Source organism: Ochotona princeps, chromosome 28, assembly GCF_030435755.1.
Source record: "Ochotona princeps isolate mOchPri1 chromosome 28, mOchPri1.hap1, whole genome shotgun sequence".
In the NCBI taxonomy this organism is placed as follows: Eukaryota; Metazoa; Chordata; class Mammalia; order Lagomorpha; family Ochotonidae; genus Ochotona; species Ochotona princeps.
This window is the reverse complement of record NC_080859.1, coordinates 19,392,910-19,413,419: the sequence shown is the minus strand read 5'-3', so window position 1 is coordinate 19,413,419 and position 20,510 is coordinate 19,392,910. Positions and strand designations below refer to the sequence as shown.

The 20,510-nt window shown below is 41.2% G+C and overlaps 1 protein-coding gene across 1 annotated transcript in view; it reads right to left on the bottom strand.

The window, feature by feature from the left end:
- The window catches only part of MAN2A1 (mannosidase alpha class 2A member 1), a 147,108-nt gene that overhangs the window by 28,688 nt on the left and 97,910 nt on the right, over nt 1–20,510 (bottom strand). The window contains exons 14-16 of the mRNA XM_058656332.1: nt 17,771–17,989; nt 16,389–16,511; nt 13,025–13,139 (exon numbers count right to left, since the gene is read on the bottom strand). Coding sequence (XP_058512315.1) covers nt 13,025–13,139; nt 16,389–16,511; nt 17,771–17,989 — 457 coding nt within the window. The remainder of the gene's footprint in view (nt 1–13,024; nt 13,140–16,388; nt 16,512–17,770; nt 17,990–20,510) is intronic.

The window sequence follows — 20,510 nt, the reverse complement described above, 5'->3', positions numbered from 1 at the left end:
CCAAGGAAAAATTAACGATTTCACGTCACCTTTAGTGATAATAAGTTATTTCCAACGAGAAAAATCTTTCTTGAGCTCAGTATTATGTTGTGAATCTGTTGTGGCAATAAATACTCAAGGCTTTCAAAGCAGCCTTTATGTTCACTCACGGTTTGGCAAGACATTCATTTATTTAAGTTTTCTGCCAGGATGACATTTACAGTAAGAACAAACTATATACACTTATTATACACTAATAAAAATACAGTGACAATAAAAACACAGAGGTATCTTTGAGTTCTCAAAGAAAATGTTTTAAAGAACAATAGACACAAAATAGAGCATTGCCAATATTTCCTCATCTATGTCAGGAATTTCCTACTGGGCCCGGTGTGATTAGTCCAGTGGCTAAATCCTTGCCTTGCACACAGTGGGATCCCTTATGAACTCTGGTTTGTGTCCTGGCTGCTCCACTTCCCATCCAGCTCCCTGCTTGTGGCCTGGGAAAGCACTAAAGGATGGCCAAAGGCCTTGGGACCCTGCACCTGCATGGGAGACCTGGAAGAAGCTCCTGGCTCTTGGCTTCTGATTGGCTCAGCTCCGGCTCTTGTGGCCACTTGGGGAGTGAACCAGCAGACGGAAGATCTCTCTCTCTGTAAATCTTCCTTTTCAATAAAAATAAGTAAATTAAAAAAAAAAAAAGAAAAGAAAAGAAAAATTCCCTTCTATATGCCTTTTGTAGGGCTACTTTCTTGGAGAACTCTGGAAAGTAGGAGCATCAGCCAGGATTACCCAGCGGTCAGTGTGATCTCTGCTGTAAGTACCTGCACAAATGTTCATTTTATCAGAGGGCTCCACCTGGGCAGGTGCAGCCAGGGCTTTCTATGCCTCTCTGGCTTTTCTTCAAAATCTGCAAAAAAAAAAAAAACAACCAAAAACAAAAAAAACCCAGCTCATGTGTTTTCTGGAAGGATTGAGGGGTGAGGCAAAGCCATAATTTCAACAAAGTGAAGTTCAGTGCATTCTTGCTGTTAACATCTGCTCCTGGAGAAGAGAGAAGGGCACAGGTAACACAAGGTGGAACAGAGCCAGTCTGCAGGTTAAAGAGTCCTACCAAAAAGGCCCCAGAGTCTGGGCGGGGCACGTGCCATACATCCCCACCCACTCCTGCGCCAAGGCTGTCAGTAATGTCTGTCTCCCCGTAGCCGGTTAGCTTCCAACAGATATTAGCCACCCAAACATACCATCTTTGCATCCCAGTTCTCAGACACATTTCAGGCCTGTGAGTGTTCAGTTGCTGCTAAACAGAATGAATTGAGATGTGAAGGAGGGTCCTGACATGGGAGGGAGGCCTCTTAGCCATCAGACTAAATTTCAACAGCTAAAACATGAGGGAAAACAGACTTTACTGGGTAAACATATCCGTGTTAGTACGGAAGCTTCTCGACGACAAAGATAAGGTCTTGGCTTCACACGCCAGCAAGCAGAAGGTGCATTCGTGCCCGCTGAGAGAAAGGTGGCAGCGAGCAGTGATGGCACACAATCACCACGGGCTCCACATGCACGAACTCACTCATCCTGACCCAAGGCCTAGGAGGAAATCCCTTGCTCAGGGTCACCCTACCAAACCTTACACTCCTGCTGGGGAAGAATAACATTCCTTTGCAATCATGGTCTGGGACAAGCCTTGCAATGACTCTGAGTAGAAAGAAATCCATATTTTCTTTTAAGGGAATAGAGCATTGAACTGAGATCAGATACTTAACTATGTGAAGCAAAGTTACGAGACGAAGCTTGTCAGAACCTGAGATCTCTTTTTAAAAGACCACCCTAAAAATTCTTTTGAAATGGAATATTAGGAGTAGAGGCTGGAGAGGACAGCCCAAAGATATGAATTCCTGCCACCTGTGAGCTCTGAACAGAGCTCCTGGCTAGCAGCTTTGGTTTGGCCTAGCCTTGGATGTTGCAGGTACTTGGGAAGTGACATGGTGCATGGTAAACCAACCAATTTCTCTCTCTCTCTCTCTCTCTCTCCCCCCACCTTCTCATCTGCTCTTCAAATTAAATTAAATTAAATTAAGAACCAGCACATTCATTTTAGAAGCCACACAAACACCATGTGGGGAACACCGAACGTTAATGATACGTGCTGGGTCACACAGCAGCACCGACTGGCTGCACCTGATGGAAGGCAACACGACGGTGGACACACTCACTGATGACAGATGTCCATTACCAGGGGCATGGATCAAGAAAACTTGAAACAATCATGCCATGTAGCCAACCAAGAGGCACTACCTGTCCTGAAACAAGAGGAGTGGGTGAGCTTCACGCAGCACTTGTACAGTCTGAGAAATCTGACCCTGAAGACAGAACGTAAGCACACTGCCATCTGTCCCCAGAGGCAAGGGGCATGGGCACGTGCCCCAGCTATCCTTTCTGTCCCTGTGCAGACAGATGCAGAATTCCTGAGCGATTTTATCTCCTATTTGTGATGTGTGAAATTACTGTTGCAAAAATAATTCCAGGCCTTTTTCTAAAGGAAGAATTCAAAGATATCAGGAAGAAATGCAACCAAGTAGGTGACCACTAGCAGGCTGAGCTGCACGGAAGCCAGGGGTGGGGGCAGGGGGTGGTGGTTACTGCAGCTTCACACTGGTGGAAGTCTCAGAGTCACTGTAGAAATGACACACGTTTCTTCAAAGCCTCCCTGACTGAGCAGATCAGCAGAAAGGGTGTGTAAAACAAACAGGGTTACTCATGGGGCTCTGTTGCCTTACTCCAAGGAACTCACAATGGACACTCACTGGACTCTGAGAGCATCCCTGAATCAAGCTCACATCAAAGAATGGAGCACATGAAACACAGAGCCAGACACAAATACTGTAAGGAATGCAGAAGCCAGCTGGCAGCAACAAGGGGCTGTGGGAAACCCTGGGCATCCAGTAACACCCCCTACTCCGCCGACTCCACACAGTCCCCATGCAACCCTGGACTACACCATCTCAGCACTGACCCAGGCCTCTCCACCTCTCCTGATCTTATTCTAGCATTTGTGGAAGAGAGCTTTTCTAAGAACTACACTCTGATAGATCAGACGGCACTCTAACTGCTCTCAACCAGTTACAGCAGAGACAGCAAGGGCTCCAAAGAGCCTCCCTTAAATGTAGGCAGGGATCTAGCTTATCAGTGGCACTTAATGTGTGATGAGGACAAGCCATGAGCTCAAGATGGGACAACAGCAGCTGGCCCAAGCCATCTAGGAACATACTGAATCATATAAAATAAATCCTCAAAAAAACCAGGTCCTGTGCCGTATTTGCTTATCTGACATGTTTTTCTGAACTGTACCCAACTTATATTGGATGTGGCATTAATAGCTAATGATTAACACACATTGTTGGTTCATTGTCTACTTTTATGTGACAAATCTCACACTGAGGATCAAATAAGTCACGATGAAAATAGTTTTTTCTTTTTCCATTTTATCTATTTGAAAGGTAGCATATCAAAGAGAGAGTGTGAAATCCTCCATCTGCTGGTTTGCTCCCAGAGTGACCACAACAGCTGGAGCTGGACCAGGCCACAGCTAGGAGTCAGAGGCTTCATCTGGGTCTCCCCTATGGGGACAGGGGCCCAGGCACTGGGCCAACCTCCACCACTTTCCTAGGCATTAGCACAGGTCTGGGTAAGAAGCGGAACAGTCCAGACTCAAACCACTGCTCATATGGGATTCTGGGATTGCAGACAATGGTTTAATAATTCATTCCACAATGCTGGTCATGGGAATATTGTTTCTAAAAAGTAGGTGTCTCTATATTATAAAAAACAAAAATAAAACAAACAACAAAAAAACACTGTTTTACCTGAAAATGCTGGGGGGAAAAGTCCGAAAAGTAACAAGGTCCCAAACTGGATTTTGTTTTCCTTCTTGCCTCCATGGGGCTTCCTCAATCTCTCTCCAACATAAAGCCTAATTTATCATGAAGTCCTGAAGATTTCTGGGTCTGCAAAGGTTCACATCTACTCTCCCTCCTACAGGTGAGTTTTAACATCTGCTTTCATGAGAATAAACTACAGTAATTTTCATTCCTATTCAATTTCAGAAATCATTGAAGTAACACTTTATTCTCAATAGTCATTAAAACCTAAATGACTGCTACTGATTACTAATCACTAATAGGGGTTAGCTACTAACGTTTCACACTTTTGATTTCAATTAACTTCAACAACATCAAAAGTGCGTAATAGGACAGGTATAGCATTGTGATGATAAGATTACAAATTTTGGATATAGCTTATACCAACTAAAACTGGGTACAGTTCAAAGTGGCCTAATAGTGAAAAAAATATATACAACAAAACTAGAAAGTGGCCTGGGGGGTCTTTTTTTTTTTAAAGAAATATTGTTTTACAAAACAGGTTTTTTTTTTTTTTTTTTTTGAGGGAACATTAACATCTACATCAGCAGTTTTAACCTCAAGGTCGATAATTATCATAAATAAAGTCTAACTACAGCATTCTCTTGACAGGTGAACATGAGCTTGAAGCCTGGAGCCCCCAGGAGCCCGCCAAGGGCTGACATAGGGCTGCGGAGAAGGATCCAGTTACACTGGCATGGTATTATGCTGGGGTCCATGCAGTGGGTGTGGATGACACAAAGGTGTGAAGAGAACAGCTCCCCTGTGTGGCAAGGCCCAGGGGAGCTTCCAGCTGTTATGCAAGGCCCGGCAGAAGTCTCTCTGACCACCTTGACACTGTTTCACCCCCTGGCTGCATAGAAACTCAAACACCCCACTAAGAATTCTGTGATCTATTGAGGCATTGTTGTTTCCCCCGGTGAAACGGTTTTTGCAACCGATGTGAGCTTGAGAGTTAATGTCACTGATAATGTCTTGGTGAGTGGGCCTTTGACAATTTACACACAGGAGCACAATTAAGCCCATGCCATTTTTGGACACCTTATTGGGTGCTTAACCATTGCCTCAGAATTTGGTCCAGACATGTAGCACTCCTTCTGGGAAGGGGCTTGAAAATATCCTAAATAGTAATGCAAGTGATGGGAGTGAGAGCTGAAACTGCTATGGCAGTAAATATAGTTATTGTTATCTCAAAGGCTAACCTGTCTTTGCAATTTTTTGGAGCATAGAAAATGTAAATGTTTTAGCCACTTTTATAATTTTTAGCTAGAGGAATTAAGGATGCTTTTATTAAAGAAAAAATGCTTTTGATTATTGTCTCATTGTTTCTGGGGTTGTAGAGTCTGTAGTTGTAGGGGGGTTTTATATTTGCAATTTCTGTTTTGGATTTTAGGTTTTTTCCCTTATAACCTATTTTCCCATTAAATGATGGGTTAATTGTAGAAGTAGAAATGTGGTGGGAATGTACTACTAACTAGCAGATAATCGCATGTGCCTTGGCCGTGGAGTCCTGGCTGTTGCTCCACAGCTACTGTTGAAGAATAAATAATGGCTTGCTTTGAAGAATATGAATACAGTATTTTGCAGAATTATCTTTAGGGGCACCTGCTTAGCCTTGAAGTGCAGACGGAGTGACCAAATGTCTGTACATGCCTTCTTAGTCTTGAAGTAAAAATAGAATAATTAGTTGCTTCTGCAGAAGCTTGTGAGGTGTCTGAGTAAATAAAAAGGACAGCCTTTTCTTGGGCTGTTGTGAGAACGCAACAAGTGTCAGTGTCCGTGTCTTTCTTTATCGCTGACTCCACACACCCTTCCTGAGCTCCGAACTCTTGGCTGGAGCTGGACTCCAGCAGTATTACTATATACCTTCATCTGAACACCTTAACATTTACTTTCTGTTCCCCAAACACCCTGCTTTGCAATGCATCTTCAAGACAGGAGGCTCCTCCAGTAATGAAGCAGAACACACACACACACACACACACACACACACACACACACACACACACACACACACACACACACACAGCTGCAGTAAGAGAGCTCTCACCCACCCCATGATTCTGAAGAAAGCCTAAAACACTGGTGTGTGGCTGGCCTTCAATGGCAGAGTAACAAATACTTGTGCAAAACCTGTGGTTTGTGGTTGGTTGAAGGCCTGCCTGCCTAGGCTGACCATTCATTCAGAACACAAGAGATCACTCTGGATTCGGGAACATCTAATTCATACAGAGTTCAAAATGTTAAAAGTTGATTTTTACAACAAAACTCCTTCACTTAACAGCAGCCAGTTATTTTTAAGAACATCATTCTTTTTTGCCTTTACAGTCATAAAAGCAAAATTTAAGAATAAAGGCAATGCTGAAACTTCATATTCTAATATTTATCCAAAGATATGCTGTCTATTAGAAATTTTTTAAATGTATAATTCATTGAGAAAATTACTTGCATTAAATCTGTGAAATAAATTATCAAAATGGTAATATACTTATGTTGTTCTACCAACTCTACGCCATTACTAAAAATATTTGTAGCTAAATGAGAAGAAACTTAAAAAGTTAAAGTTGATACAATTTTACTAAGTACATGCAAGCAGACGCCAAAAACTAGGGGAAATGGAATTCAAAGGTATATCTTGGTGTCAGTATCTACACATAAAAGAGGTTTTCACAAACTTTGTGGAAAATCTGTATTATTAAAAAAAACTGCACATGGATTCCAAAAATTTTGCACCAAAATAAACTTACTTTCTATTCCATTTTTATGAACTTTCTGAAGTGCCCATACACACACACACACACACACACACACCCTCCCACCCAACGAAATGTTTTGTTTATTCAGTGAAGTTACGAAGAGTTAAACAAGACACTAAAGCATAAAAATATTACACTGAGAAGCAATTCTGAGGCAGGGGGGAGAAGCGTAATGGAAACAGGAGGACAAAAAGATACGGATGCTGTGCAATGCGTGACTGCTGAAGGGCCAGCACAGTACACATGCAAGATTCGGAATTGATTCGTTACTCATGATATGCTTGTTTCTAAATGTCACTATTCGCATCATAGCAAAAATAACATCTTCTTCAATTACTTAAACACGTAGAAGTAGATATTAACTTGAAATCACACACGGGACACATAAAGCCCTTTAGGTTCCTACAGAAAGCAAGGAGTCTGGTCTAACTGAAATCATTTAATGCTGTCGGGCAGATTCCTCCCTTCCTCCCTTCTGCTCAAGACCTTGCACAGCACACTTCCCTCACGCAATCCCCTCTCATTCCCCCAACCTTCAGTGATCATTCATCCTTTCATAATCATTACTAACTTGTCTCACCCCCTCCACCTTTTTAGCAGATCTGACACTGTGCGCCAGACTTCATACATATTAAGTCAGTTACTGGGGTCCCAACAAATCCGGAAGGCAGAATCTATTACTGTTACCATGTCAGAATGAAGAACCCGAAGCCAGATAGGTAGTAGAATGCCAACTCAGATGGCCAGCAAACAGCAGGGCTAGATCCTGGGTCGAGAAGGAACTGCAGGCAAGATAACTGCCGAGTCTGAACTGCATTGTGTTTTCCCTCAAGTTGCCACCTTGATGCCCTTCATCTGAGCTCACACGTTTGTAGGGGGTGATGCTTCCTTGAGAAGGAGCTGTGCCTTCCACGTGGCAGGTGTTGTCAAACAGCGCTGAGATAACCCCTGCGATCTAAAATACGTACCCAGAACGTGCTGATTGGCCCTTAAAAGGACCTCTGTAATGCCTGTCAGGAATAATCAGGCTCCACACAGAGCTAGTTTATCTCAATTTTTAAAACTTCCCAATTAACAAGGAAAAAAAAATCCCCAGCAGTCGATTGCATATTATGATATTCCAGAAATGTTTTAATTACCTAAGTCTGCCTAGCCATAACTTATGATGCTTTTAACTCTTAAACTAAATATGTAATGTATCCCGGGGGTGAGGGGGATGAGATTGATTGCAAACTTCCTTGAAATCCTCATGAATCGTTTTATAGAAATGAAAACAACTTCAGTGAAGCTCTGGGACTCTGTGATGGGACGGACTCCAGGGGAGGAAGCCGCAGATTCGAGTGTCCTTACAAGATGATTTTGAAGCTGACAGTCAAGTATACAACTTGACGTGATGCTACATTTTGTGATGACACTTTGATGTTTACATCTAATTGATCATCTACCTAGTGTTTTTACAGATTATGAATCAGAGTCCCAAAGACAGTAAAGGACAAACTCAAGACCACCCTAACTTACTTAGAAGCAAAACCACCAATTCAAATTTCTAATTCCCAATTTGATTCCTTATAGGTTTAATTAGATGAGGTTCAGTTGGACCATGTGCAAGTCAATGCTCATGTTATGAATCTTTTTAGGTTTATCTACTCAAAATTGCTCAAAGAAAAACTGAGCAACTCTCTTTGATGGCTCACTGGGCCCTAACAAGGAAATTATTCAGTCACTTCAGTCAGAGGGAAATTTTTCCTTCAATACTTTTCGATGGCAGTTCATTACATTTTACCTCCAGGCTGCTCGTTTTCTTTTACCAAGATCCATTCCATAAAGCATTTTTATAATATGGTGCTGGAAAACAGGGTGAAAGCTTTGCATTTAAGGTATTTCTCCTAAGGGCTGAAACGAGGTTTACACATACACTCACTCACACGCACCTAGCAGAGTCGGGAGGGGAAAGACCTGAAGCAATGGGATATATTACAACTGACCTGCCAGACAAATCTACCACGAGTGAGGACGTACAAGTACCTCGGGAACCCACTGTAACGTGATTCTTCAAAGTAGCTATTGATGTCAGAAAATCAGGACATGGACGCCTAATAATTAGACTTTAGAAGACAAATGGAGTCATAATTGGCAATGGCATTTGCTGAGCGCTACATGCACAACACCTGGACCCTAGTGGCACAGAAGCGCACACGGGGCTCATGTTTCTATCATGTTCTATCTTCTAATCCAAGGTTAATTAAAAGTGTAAAAGTAGCCTATTCTACAGTGGTTTAATCTAAGGAAAGATGATTACATGACAGGAAAAGTTAGCTCTCACTTCCCCCCTTTAACTCCAGATGAAATGTTGTTTTCTGCAACTATCTTTTAAAAACCATAAAAGAGCTCCAAAAGGGCAGCTGATTAAATTGTAAGTGCTCTAAAATGAATTTCTTATTTAAGCTGACATAAGACAAAGAATTACATTTCATTAGAAATCTCTGGAATTGCTCTGATGGTGCGGAGCTCTCAAAGCTAGTGAGCGTAAGATTTCCTCTAATCTAATATTTCTAGAAACCTTTTGAATGTGATACCTGAATGATAATGAAAAGAAAAAACACAGTATTTTGTAACAGCTCCAACTGATAGAAGAGCTTTTCAATTACACTCCTAATCATTTTTCAGAATATGAAGAAAGTGCAAATAGAGAAACTAAGGTTAAAAACCCACCCAATCCCCCCCACAAAAGTAGGACTGAACTGATGCCTATCAAATCAATAATTACCAAACAATTTATATAATCAGGAAAGTGTTGACTGCTATTTGATCTTGACTTTGTTTTTCCCTGAAGCTTTGTTTTGGCAATAGTTATCTTTGGAATAAAAGAGTCAAACAGAGATCTAGGGCTGCAAGGACAGTCCAGCTGGTTGGCAGTGTTCTGCCTTGTTGAGAGAACATTTCAAAACATTGCATTTTACAATTTTAAAACAAACATGCAACGAAGACACGATATGTTACAATCACTCATTTTCTGTTCCTTTATCCTCACTGTTGAGATCATTGATCTCTTACATTATTAAATCATCTAGAAATAATTACAGTACATACTCATGAAATATTAATGGTCTCTCTGCACCAACTTCCAAATCTTTTTGCATCACAAAATCGGTACTAAGAACAAGCAGGCTCTAATCATACATACTCATCCAGTATTTAGTTCTGGTTAGTTTATAGGGGATAAAATCAGTACACAGTATACAGTAGACAGGCAAAAAGTAGCAAGCCACGTTCAAGAAAATTTCAGTTACTTTAGAAGCATTACCTAAAGGTCAATGTATAGAAGTGTAGAGTTTGGGTTAGTTTTGCTTGCTTGTAAGACAAAAAGTCACATGTTGGCTATTCATGTCGTTTAATCATCTAGTTGCCTAGTTTTCAGGAAGCTGAAGCTGAAAATGTTGCCTTTAACTATTGTTTAATACAGATGCTTGGCTGTGGCATGACCAAATCTCCAAAGACTGATTTCCCTTCCCAGGTAACCTGAATGTTCAGCACCACACACCCTGCAGAACTGCCAGGATTTCACCACAACCTGAACATACCAGGAGGCACAAAACCTGATACCTTGCACAGTGATGGTGTGTCAAAACTCATGCAGGTGGGTCACGCAAATTAAGGAGAAAACGCTGGGGTCTCAACTGTTAGGGTCAGCTTTGGCAGAAGAAGGGGACTTGTGGAAAGGGGCTTAATTGTGAGCACAAATGTGGGAGGGTCCAGAGACCAGAAGAAAGTCTCTTTGGCGGACACTAGTATTTCCACCTTCCACCAAGCACACTGAAGCTGGGGAAAAACAAGTCCAGGCTCAAGAGAAGGAAAATTCACACACACTTCGAGTTCACACATGTTGGTTTCCAGCTCAATCCAGGCAACAGAGTAAAACTCTTCCAGGGAAGCACACCCAAGTAACTTTGCATTTTACTCAGTTTAGTGCCCCGTCATTTCCCACAACTTCTAAGGCTTTTATTCTGCTTTCAAGCTACTTTAAAAAAGTGAAAAGCGTCAGTATTAAGTTTATTCTTTCCACAGAGAAACCCAGAGGCAATCTGAGGTCTGGATATTTACTTATTTTTTTATATTTTTTTGGAAGATTTATTTTATTTTTATTGGAAAGTCAGATATACAGAGAGGAAGCTCTCCCTTCTGATGATTCACTCCACAAGTGGCCTCAATGGCTTGTGCTGAGCCGATCCAAAGCAAGAAGACAGGAGCCTCTTCCAGGTCTCCTATGTGGGTGCAGGGTTCCAAGGCTTTGGGCCGTCTTCTACTGTTTTCCCAGGCCACAAGCAGGGAGCTGGATGGGAAGCAGGGCCACTGGGATTAGAACCGGTGCCCATATGGGATCCCGGTGCATGCAAGGCAAGGACTTTAGCCACTAGGCTACTGTGCCGGGCCATGGATATTTATTTTTTAATTATTATGGCAAAGCTCTTAGTTCCATAACACTCTATAAAGAGTTCTGTGCTACTTCGAACAACCTGTTTCTTACTAATCAAATTTCACTTTCATTTCCAAAATACTCCCATCATAAGAGGTCAGATTTCTGGAGATTTCCAGCACTGCCACAATACTATGTTTTGGGGTTTAAAGACATTTCTGTAGCAATAAATCACGGGCCTTGAATAGTGTGCAAAAATGAAAACAGGGAAAGCCCGTGCTGCGAAGGGCCAAGACTGGTCCGTCTAGTGATTAATGATGTACCTCTTCAAGGGGCAATGTGCCCAAGAGCTCAGCATCACAACGCCGAAGCAGGGAAGAAGAGAAACTGGCTAGGACATGCCTAATACTAGAACAGGAGTGGACCACACCGAGTCACAGAAATGGCACGGCCACTTTGGAAGGCCAGGAGCCAGTCCAATCTCAAGACTACTGTTGGGTTGGGCACAGTGGCGCAGCATACTAAGCTACTGCCTGTGATGGCAGCTTACTATATGCGTGCAGGTTCCAGTCCCAGCTGTTCTTTAGCTCCAGCTGCCTGTTGACAGACCTGGTAAAGCAGCAGCAGATGGCTCAAGTGCTTGGGGATCTATACCCACGTGGGAGATCCAGAAGGAGTTTTAAACTCCTAGCTTTGGTCTAGCTCACATCTGGCCTCTCAAATAAAGAAACAAAAATACTAGAAAAAAAAATTATTTGACTTTGGGAGGGACAGGACAGAGCCAGAGAAAAAAGGACAAGTGTTTAGTTTAAACGAGAAGAGCTTTCTGGAGCAAGAACACGGGCAGGCCAGAGGCTCTATGCACACACTGTTCAGATATGAAAGCCAGCTAGGGAGGACCACCAGCAGCAGAGCAGGCCCAGCCGCCATACACACTGCCTCCTGACCAGACAAAACCCAGTGAAAAACAGGGAGATGCAGGGACACTTACAACCAGGGTGAAGTGCCAGTAGAGGTCACGCAGCAAACATCAACTGTAGGGTGAGTTGCTCTGACATTCACTCTGGGTCACACTCTGCCCGCAACCCCACTGAGGCAAAGCCCTATCAAGCAAGCCCAGTGACGTGGGGCTGTGCCCACGTTATACTCAAGGTAGAACTCCATTCAAATACAATCGTTCTAAGCAACATTCAAGACAGATGGATTCATCTGCTGTGTGAGGCCACGGTGAACGTCCTGCTTACTCAGATCACACGTGCGGCTGGATGAGCACACTGTTAAAAACCCTGCACTCAGAATCATCACACACGACAACAGACGTGTTTGCAAAGCACAGCTCCACAGAGACCCCCGAAACATCAGCCCCAGTCCCCAAGTAGGATCAGAAGCCTATTTCCTGTGACTTCGGGTAATAGAGTTGCTGCTCTTGAATGCAATAAACAATTGTCTAATTTTGTTCATCAGCCAGTAAGAGCTGTAAATAAATACTAATGAAGGACATTTTCTCTCTTATACACCAGAGAAAATGTGCTGCTGTAACACTGTCTATGATTGAAGGAGGCAGGCTGTCCCCGTGTGTATATGTGCCATATGTCTCACAGCTAGTTTTCCTCTAAGTAAAAATTATCTATGTTATACTTTCCATTTAAAAAAAATCAAACAAAACCACTAGCCTGGGTTTTAGTGTTAGAAATAAAGTTTCCAGTTTATATGCTTGCAAGACAAACAGTAAGAATGAAAAGATACATGGAACAGAACATCTCACGTATGGGACAAGAGCATTTATCATTTTTAAAAGTATAAAGAGCATATTTTAGATTATCCTGCTAAAGTGCTATTAAGTTTAGACAGAAATCCTCTTCACAAACCAGTTGCCCATTTATTTAAAACCTACATGAGGAGGAATTCAAGACTCAAGTTTTATACGTCTCACAGCCACATCTGTGCTTCCTTACCTTGGATGTGGTAGAGCCGGACTCGATGGGTAATGTGTTCCAAAAAGCAAGACACTTCCGAATACATCCTTCCACGTGTCACCATCACCAAGGGTGGTTTTGCAAAAATATAAGTCTGGGGAGGAAATGAAATTTTGGAGAAAAATATTTTGGCTTCTAAACTTTGCCAAGAAATTTTTATAGCAGCCTGTGAAATGGCAAACACCTATTACCTGATATTTGCAATTTTACATGAAAAGCAAAGCTTTCAAGTTATCAGAATATGTGCATGTCATAAAAAATGAACATGAAGCTTTTCATTATCAAAATCATTACTGAAAATACAAGGATTATAACTTGGTTGGCCAATATGGTCTACAACAATTTCTTCCAGGTATTTGAATTTCTACTTAGAATCCTTCTGTATTGTTCATACATTTATTGGGTATAGCGATTGTGTCACAGCAATGACATTTTCCCAGGTAGAACACATTCAATAGGACCATGACTGATGAATCTTTAGGGACCAGGGTAGGTGGGAAGGAGGGCTGAGGGTGTCTCGAAGGCAAACAGGAAGAACTACATTAAAACCGTATGAAAACTACAAGCTTAGCTTTCACTGATTCGAATCTAAAATTTAAGAAAACATGGGATAAACTACATGAGACAAGGGAATAAGTTGAAAGCATTTATGAAGGATTTAATTTTAAACATTAGATGCTTTATTCAATAATAGCTAAGAAGCCAGGATTGCAACATGAACCACTTATGTAGTACAAACTTTCCACAATGGCGTTAACAGTCTTCCAGATTTATACCTCTACTGGAGAAACATATTCTGAAGCTAATAAGGTGATTAATAGTTTACTCGGTTCATCTAGCTCATTGCTGCATGGCACAAAGGGAAAGGGATGTGAACCCTGGATGATGGTCTCTGGTCTAAGGGTGCTTCAAAAGGCTCATGGCAACTGGTATTATGAGGTGAGTTAATTTTGGTACAAAAAATTTACAAAATCCATGCAAATGAAGGATCTTCAAACATCATGAAAAATATATTACAATGAAGAAGCTATGCAAGGAATTTTAAAGTTTTTCTGAACCCAAACATACTTTGAACTTAATTTTTTCCAGTTTCTGAGGTATCCTCCGGTATGCTTATTCTCATAGTCTCTTATTTTCTTATGGCAACAAACGTGAACCCTCTCTACATTTCTAACAACAGAGCTCTACAGAGGTGAAACAGTCTTTAAATACATGAACTGTTACTCATGCATAATAGTTCACAGCAGAAGTTGAAGGGCATTCAGAGCAAATTGTCTGTGCAATGACAAATGCTAGTAAGTGAGAAGACAGAAGGAGTGAGACAACTTGCCGCAGACCCACGGCTGTGCGGAAAGCCTGCTAGGACTGTAGGTAAGCCTTCGCTGATTTTACACAAACAACCAAAAGGAAAACAATGCTGGAGTCCTAACTGTGGCCTACAGAGCCTAACAAAATCTAACATTCGACTATGGTCAGAATTCTAAGATAATAGTAAGCTTTTTAGGAGACAAGTCCCTAGCAAAATAAGGAGAACACTAAATTGCTCCTGAGGAGAGGCACAAAAGCAAATGAATTTAAAAAAAAAAGTCGGGGGGGGGGATACGGAATTAATCACACATACAAAAAAACGTTACTTAGAAAAGAGCTACAATTAAATCAAATAGCACACTGAGGGAAAATTCTGGAACATGCACAGAAAAGGATTAATTTTAGCATGGATAAAGAACACTTACAAATACAGGGAACATTTAATAGAAAACAATGTTAAAAAGCATAAATAAAAAATTCACAGAAATAAGAAACATGAATGCATACGCAAAAGATCCAACTTGGGCCCAGCGGCTGGCTTAGCGGCTAAAGTCCTCGCCTTGAATGCCCCGGGATCCCATATGGGCGCCGGTTCTAATCCCGGCAGCTCCACTTCCCATCCAGCTCTCTGCTGTGGCCTGGGAAAGCAGTCAAGGACAGCCCAGTGCTTTGGGACCCTGCACCCACGTGGGAGACCTGGAAGAGGTTCCTGGTTCCCAGCTTCGGATCAGCGCCCCAGCCCGTTGCGGCTCACTTGGGGAGTGAATCATCAGATGGAAGATCTTCCTCTCTGTCTCTCCTCCTCTCTGTATATCCGGCTTTCCAATAATAATAAAGATCCAACTTGGTAGTAACCAATATTATCAGAAATATTCTTTAAGGTTTATTTATTTTTATTGCAAAGTCAGATATGCAGACAGAAGGAGAGACAGAGAGAAAGATGTTCTGTCCATTGAATTATTCCCCAAGTGACTACAATGGAGCTGGATGGGAAGTAGAGCCGCCGGGATTAGAACCAGCGCCCATATGGGATCCTGGTGCGTTCAAGGCGAGGACTTTACCTGCTAGGCCACCGCGCCAGACCCAGCAAAAAAATTTTTTTGTGAACTGATTTCATAAGAAAACTTTTTTAGTGGTACACTTTCAGCATTTGCAATAGCACAGTAAAGAATTAGTCTCAAAAATCACTGATGGAAGGGAGCATCCATAAACCTTTCTAGAAGGAAGATGAACAATACTTATCAAAAAGCTTTAACAGGCATCATCCACTAATTCAAACCAATAACTCTTCTTGGAACTTATTTCCAGGAAACTATCCGAATTGCATAAAAGAATGCTACAAAGAACATTTTTTTTTGTACGAATTTACAACCTTATAGTTGTTGCAAAGTGGGGCAAAGTTCATATACACTACTGGAAAATTCTGAAATGAAATATGCTAAAATTATGTATTCATGAAACAAGCTGTCAGATATATAAACTATTTAAATTAAAAGACACTCACATGCATGCACTGAAACAAAGCTTGACAATGGGGGAAACGGAAATGCATAAACTAGAACACAAACAGCCGCACATCCCAATGTTGGCAGTGCTGTTTTTGGTGGGATTTGTTTTTTCCAAAGTTTCCTGTATCTTTCAGACAAGTCAGAGGTGACACATACTATTTATAAAAGCAGAAGACAGTACTTTAAAGGTAGCAAGTTAAGCAGTGACAGCAATTTTCCCCATAGGGCGAGTTATTCAATGATCTGTGGGGGTCCCACAGCCAGGCAAAACACCATCCCAGCACCTACACATCACCTACACCCTATCAGGCATCTTTCCATGCACATCTGAACTGAATTCAAATTTTGACAAATGACTGGTTTATCTATCTTTCAACAATAAACTGTTAAGTGCCTACAATATTGCAGCCAAAAGCTGACATTCCTAACAGGAGAACAGATGATAAAACAATGCGACACATGTTACTTTTCTCGGGAGTCTCCAGGTAAGTATTTCTCCCACCTGTCACTTCGTCAGCATCACCTACCTTGGCACTGCCATCCGGTAGGAAGAGGTAGGCACCACTTTTGTCTCTTTTGTTTGTAGTGCCATACCATGAAAACTGTAGATTCACATCAAGGTGTTTACCATCTTCTTTGGTCACTATTTTCTGAAGACAAAGAAAAATTTTTTAGAGCTACATTGTATTAAAACATTGCATGAGGTTCTATGTCAACTAAACGAAACAACAACAGTAACAAGAAATACTGTTGGATTAAGAAATTAACAACAAATTAACAACAAATTAACAACAAATACTCTGTTAGATCAAGAAATGCTAATTTAAGCCTTTCATATTCATCATTCTTGAGCACCCAAAATCTCACACTTTGCTTCACGTTTCAGTTTTGAAAACTTTCTAACCAGGAACAAAGCCAGACACATCGCTGAGTAACCAGCAGAGACCAAGTAAGCTGCCTGAAGCAGTGCTTTCCAACCTTTCTACAGAATGGACAGATTTATTATTTGTTTACATTTATTTTCATATTTTATTTTAGTTTCATTTGAAAGCCAGAGTGACAGAGAGACAGAGAGAGCCCTTAAATGGCTGCAACTGCTAGAGCCAGGCTGGTCCAAAGCCAGGGGGCCAGGAGATGTTTTGTGTTTCTAACACAGCACACGAGCACGGAGCTGATTGGAACTGAAGCGTCTGGGACTAAAACCAGTGCCTATATACAACACCAATGCCTTAGGCTGAGGCTTAACCTATCACAGCATGGTTCTGCCCCCGCCCCTATTTTTAGTTTCAACATGCACCAGTCCAATATTTTTGTAACATACAGGTGAAATAAAACTTAAAATCCAAAATCCAAATTAAAGTGATATGCCAAATCCATATTCACATTCAACAGGCATTTTCTTCAGTTAAATTGCTTTCAAAGTTTCCACAAACACTTTGAAACAGTCACAATTTCTACACTTAACCCTACTGAAGAGGACTTTTATCCTTTTCCACATGTAATTTCACATATTATAGTAAAAGTGTCAATATTACTACAGATTTCAGAAGAATTCAAAATATACTAGCATTAGGGCATAATGGGATAGCCTGTGGTTTCTCACCCCAACATCAAATAGGAGAGGGCCAGTTTGAACCCTGAGTACTCTGCTTCCACTCCAGCTACTTGCTAATGTGCTTGGGAAAGCAGAGGTTGATGGTGCAAGAGTCTGGCATCCTGACACCCAAAGGAGACTGGGGTAGAGGACAGGTTCCTGGCTTTAGCCAGCTGTTGTCACGTGAGGCGTGAACTAGCCAATGGAGCGTCTTTTCCCTGCCTCCTGTGTGGGTGTCTGTGTGTATGTGTTTGTCTTTCTCTGGATGTCACTCTGCTTTTCAAATAAATCAATCTTAGAAAGATCAAACCATACCTTCATAAGTCCAGACTGATCAAACCAAAGCGTGAGAAAGGAGTTCTCAATGGTTATCGCTTCTTCAGCATCTATTACATTCTTCATCTTGAAAATTCCATTGTCTTTCGCTGCACCATTGTACAGGGTGTACTCGGCCAACCGCGGGCTTGAGCCCTCTGACTCCAAAATCTTATACACTTTCAGTCCCAGTGCTGGCATGTGTGCTATGAAAGAAATCTAGAAGAGAGAGAAGAGAGAATTTATTAAAAACAAATGGAATCCATTGAAAGGCAAAATATTTAGGCTTTTGAAACAGAGAGTATAATGCTATCCTGCAAATATTGTGATGACGAGAGGAATCAGAATTCACTTTATACACCCACCCAATTAATCCCAAACTGGTGGGCCTATCAAATGCATTGTTGTGTTCTTCCACGAAGGGCTTACTGTGAGCAACCGCTTTTCCTAGCTATTAGAAAGGTGCAGTCTATTTCAGCGCATTGAAAAAAAGGTAAATATAATGACATAAATATTCAACACAATAGCTCAGCCGTCAAATGCACTAAGGTGAGCAGGGACCGAACAAGGCACGCAGGATGCACACGGGCCAAGACCTGACCCTGTCTTACAGGCGCTACGGTTCTGTGTCCACAGGGAATGACTCCTGTGAAGTCAGACCGAAGCCTGGATCTCACTGTGCCTTCTATCTAAAGGATCACACACACACAGGGTAAGTGTGCGGTGGCTTCTGACAGGGAGAAGCCATTTCCCTTTAGTGTTCCCAAATGATGACTGACTCACGGTTTTGCTCTGAGACCACAAAGTTGAACTTTTCCATTGCTAGGAAGCTCAGTTTAAGGTTGTTTAAATTACAAAAGCTTAATAAAAAAAACTATTTATTTTTATTGGAAAGGTAGATTTACAGAGAAAAGGAGAAAAAAAGAGAACAATCTTCTATTTGCTGGTTTACTCCCCAAATGGTTGTAATGGCCAGAGCTGAGCTGATTTTCCGGGTCTCCTACATGGGTATAAGATTCTCAGGTTTTGAGTTGCCCTTCACTGCTTTCCCAGGCCATAAGGACAAAGCTGGATGAGAAGTGGAGCACCAGGGCATGAACTAGTGTCCATATGGGGTGCTGGCACTTGTGGGCAGAGGATTAGCCAGTTGAGCCATTGTGCAGATCCTGCTAAGAAACCTTTATATACGTAAAATCTACTACTTGATCCTTTCCTGTAACAATCTGCAAGTAAAGAAGCACCTGAATTATTTTAAAATGTGTCATGCCTATGAGGTGTTACGTCGCCTTTGTAAAGAAAAAAAAATATTAAGGGTGGTATTTAACTCAATTTCCAAATTATCACTAACTTGTGACTAAAATGAAAATTTTCAAGTAATGACTTCACTTCTTTAGAATACATATAGTTATACATATATATAAAGATACACAACATATTTGCTAACATTGTAAAAATTAACACACCTACTGAGAAAGACACCAACATATTGAGAAACAAGATTGATGAGGGTGCTTTTAAGGTTCCTGGGAAATGGGACTAAATTTTTATTTATTTATTTATTTATTTATTTATTTATTTATTTATTTATTTATTTAAATTAATTTCATTGCATTATGTGACACATTTTTTATGCATTGGGATTTCCCTTACCGCTCCCCAAACCCTCCCCCCCCCACAGTGGATTGCTCCACCTTGTTGCATTTCCATAGTTCAAATTCAGTTGAGATTCTTTCATTGGAGGTTTTGACCAAGCATAAAGTCCAGCATCTTATTGTCCTGGTAAGTTCAATGGTTTCTTGGTGGGACCATCTCTGGTCTGAATATAGAACCAGCAGAGTATCATCCCAATCAAGTAAAAAACCCAACATAGTATTTACAACCATTTACAACATTGTGGCATTAATTGACATGGTATTGATTAACCAATATGTTACTAGGGAAATGCAGGTTCTCAACCACAACCTGTGACTTCCTCATAGACATTTCAATTTTGGTTTATATTCAACCATGTTCTATCTTAAAATGTTCTACCTTAAAATGGCTATAGATTGCTATTCAGCTGTCTCTTGTCTATTTCAATGTCAGTATTTAGCATTTTATAGCATTGAAGCATGATTTTGCTGAACCTGGTTGTTTTTCAGGTAGTCTAACTTTGTAACTTTAACAGGACATATGTCAACAGTTTAGGTGAACGTTTTTGGGTGGAGTGTGTAGAGAAATCTTGATCACCCCAGAGAGGAGTAACTGATCTTTGTGTCCCACCCAGTGAGTTATAAGTGCATCCTGGCTGACCGTTTCCTGTCTGTTTCTAAGCTTTCCTAGTTGTTCTCTGTCTATCTATTCTAGTTTGTTTGTTCATTTGTTTGTTTGTTTTGAGGAGTTTCTGGAGCGATCCTGATGGTCCTTACGAAAGAGGGTGAGGAGCCAAAGTTGGAAGCAGGCAAGGGCCAGAGAAAGCTCCTCTCCCTAGTCCTGAAGGAAGTTTACTGTTCTTCTGGAAATGGAACTAAATTTAAAAGTTCTACTTTGGTACCTAAAAATTCTGAAACTCAACAGCAGTTTGGTGGGTTGGTTTGTTTTGTAGCACAGGTTTTCTTCTTTCCATTAATTGTCTGAAGACCCCTCATATACATGAATTTCATAATTTTTTACACCCAAATGAATCTTGCTTTTAATTCTACTTTTCTCAAACTTCTTGAAATGCCCTATTTCCTGTCAGTGTCCCTTTAACAAGTCTGTT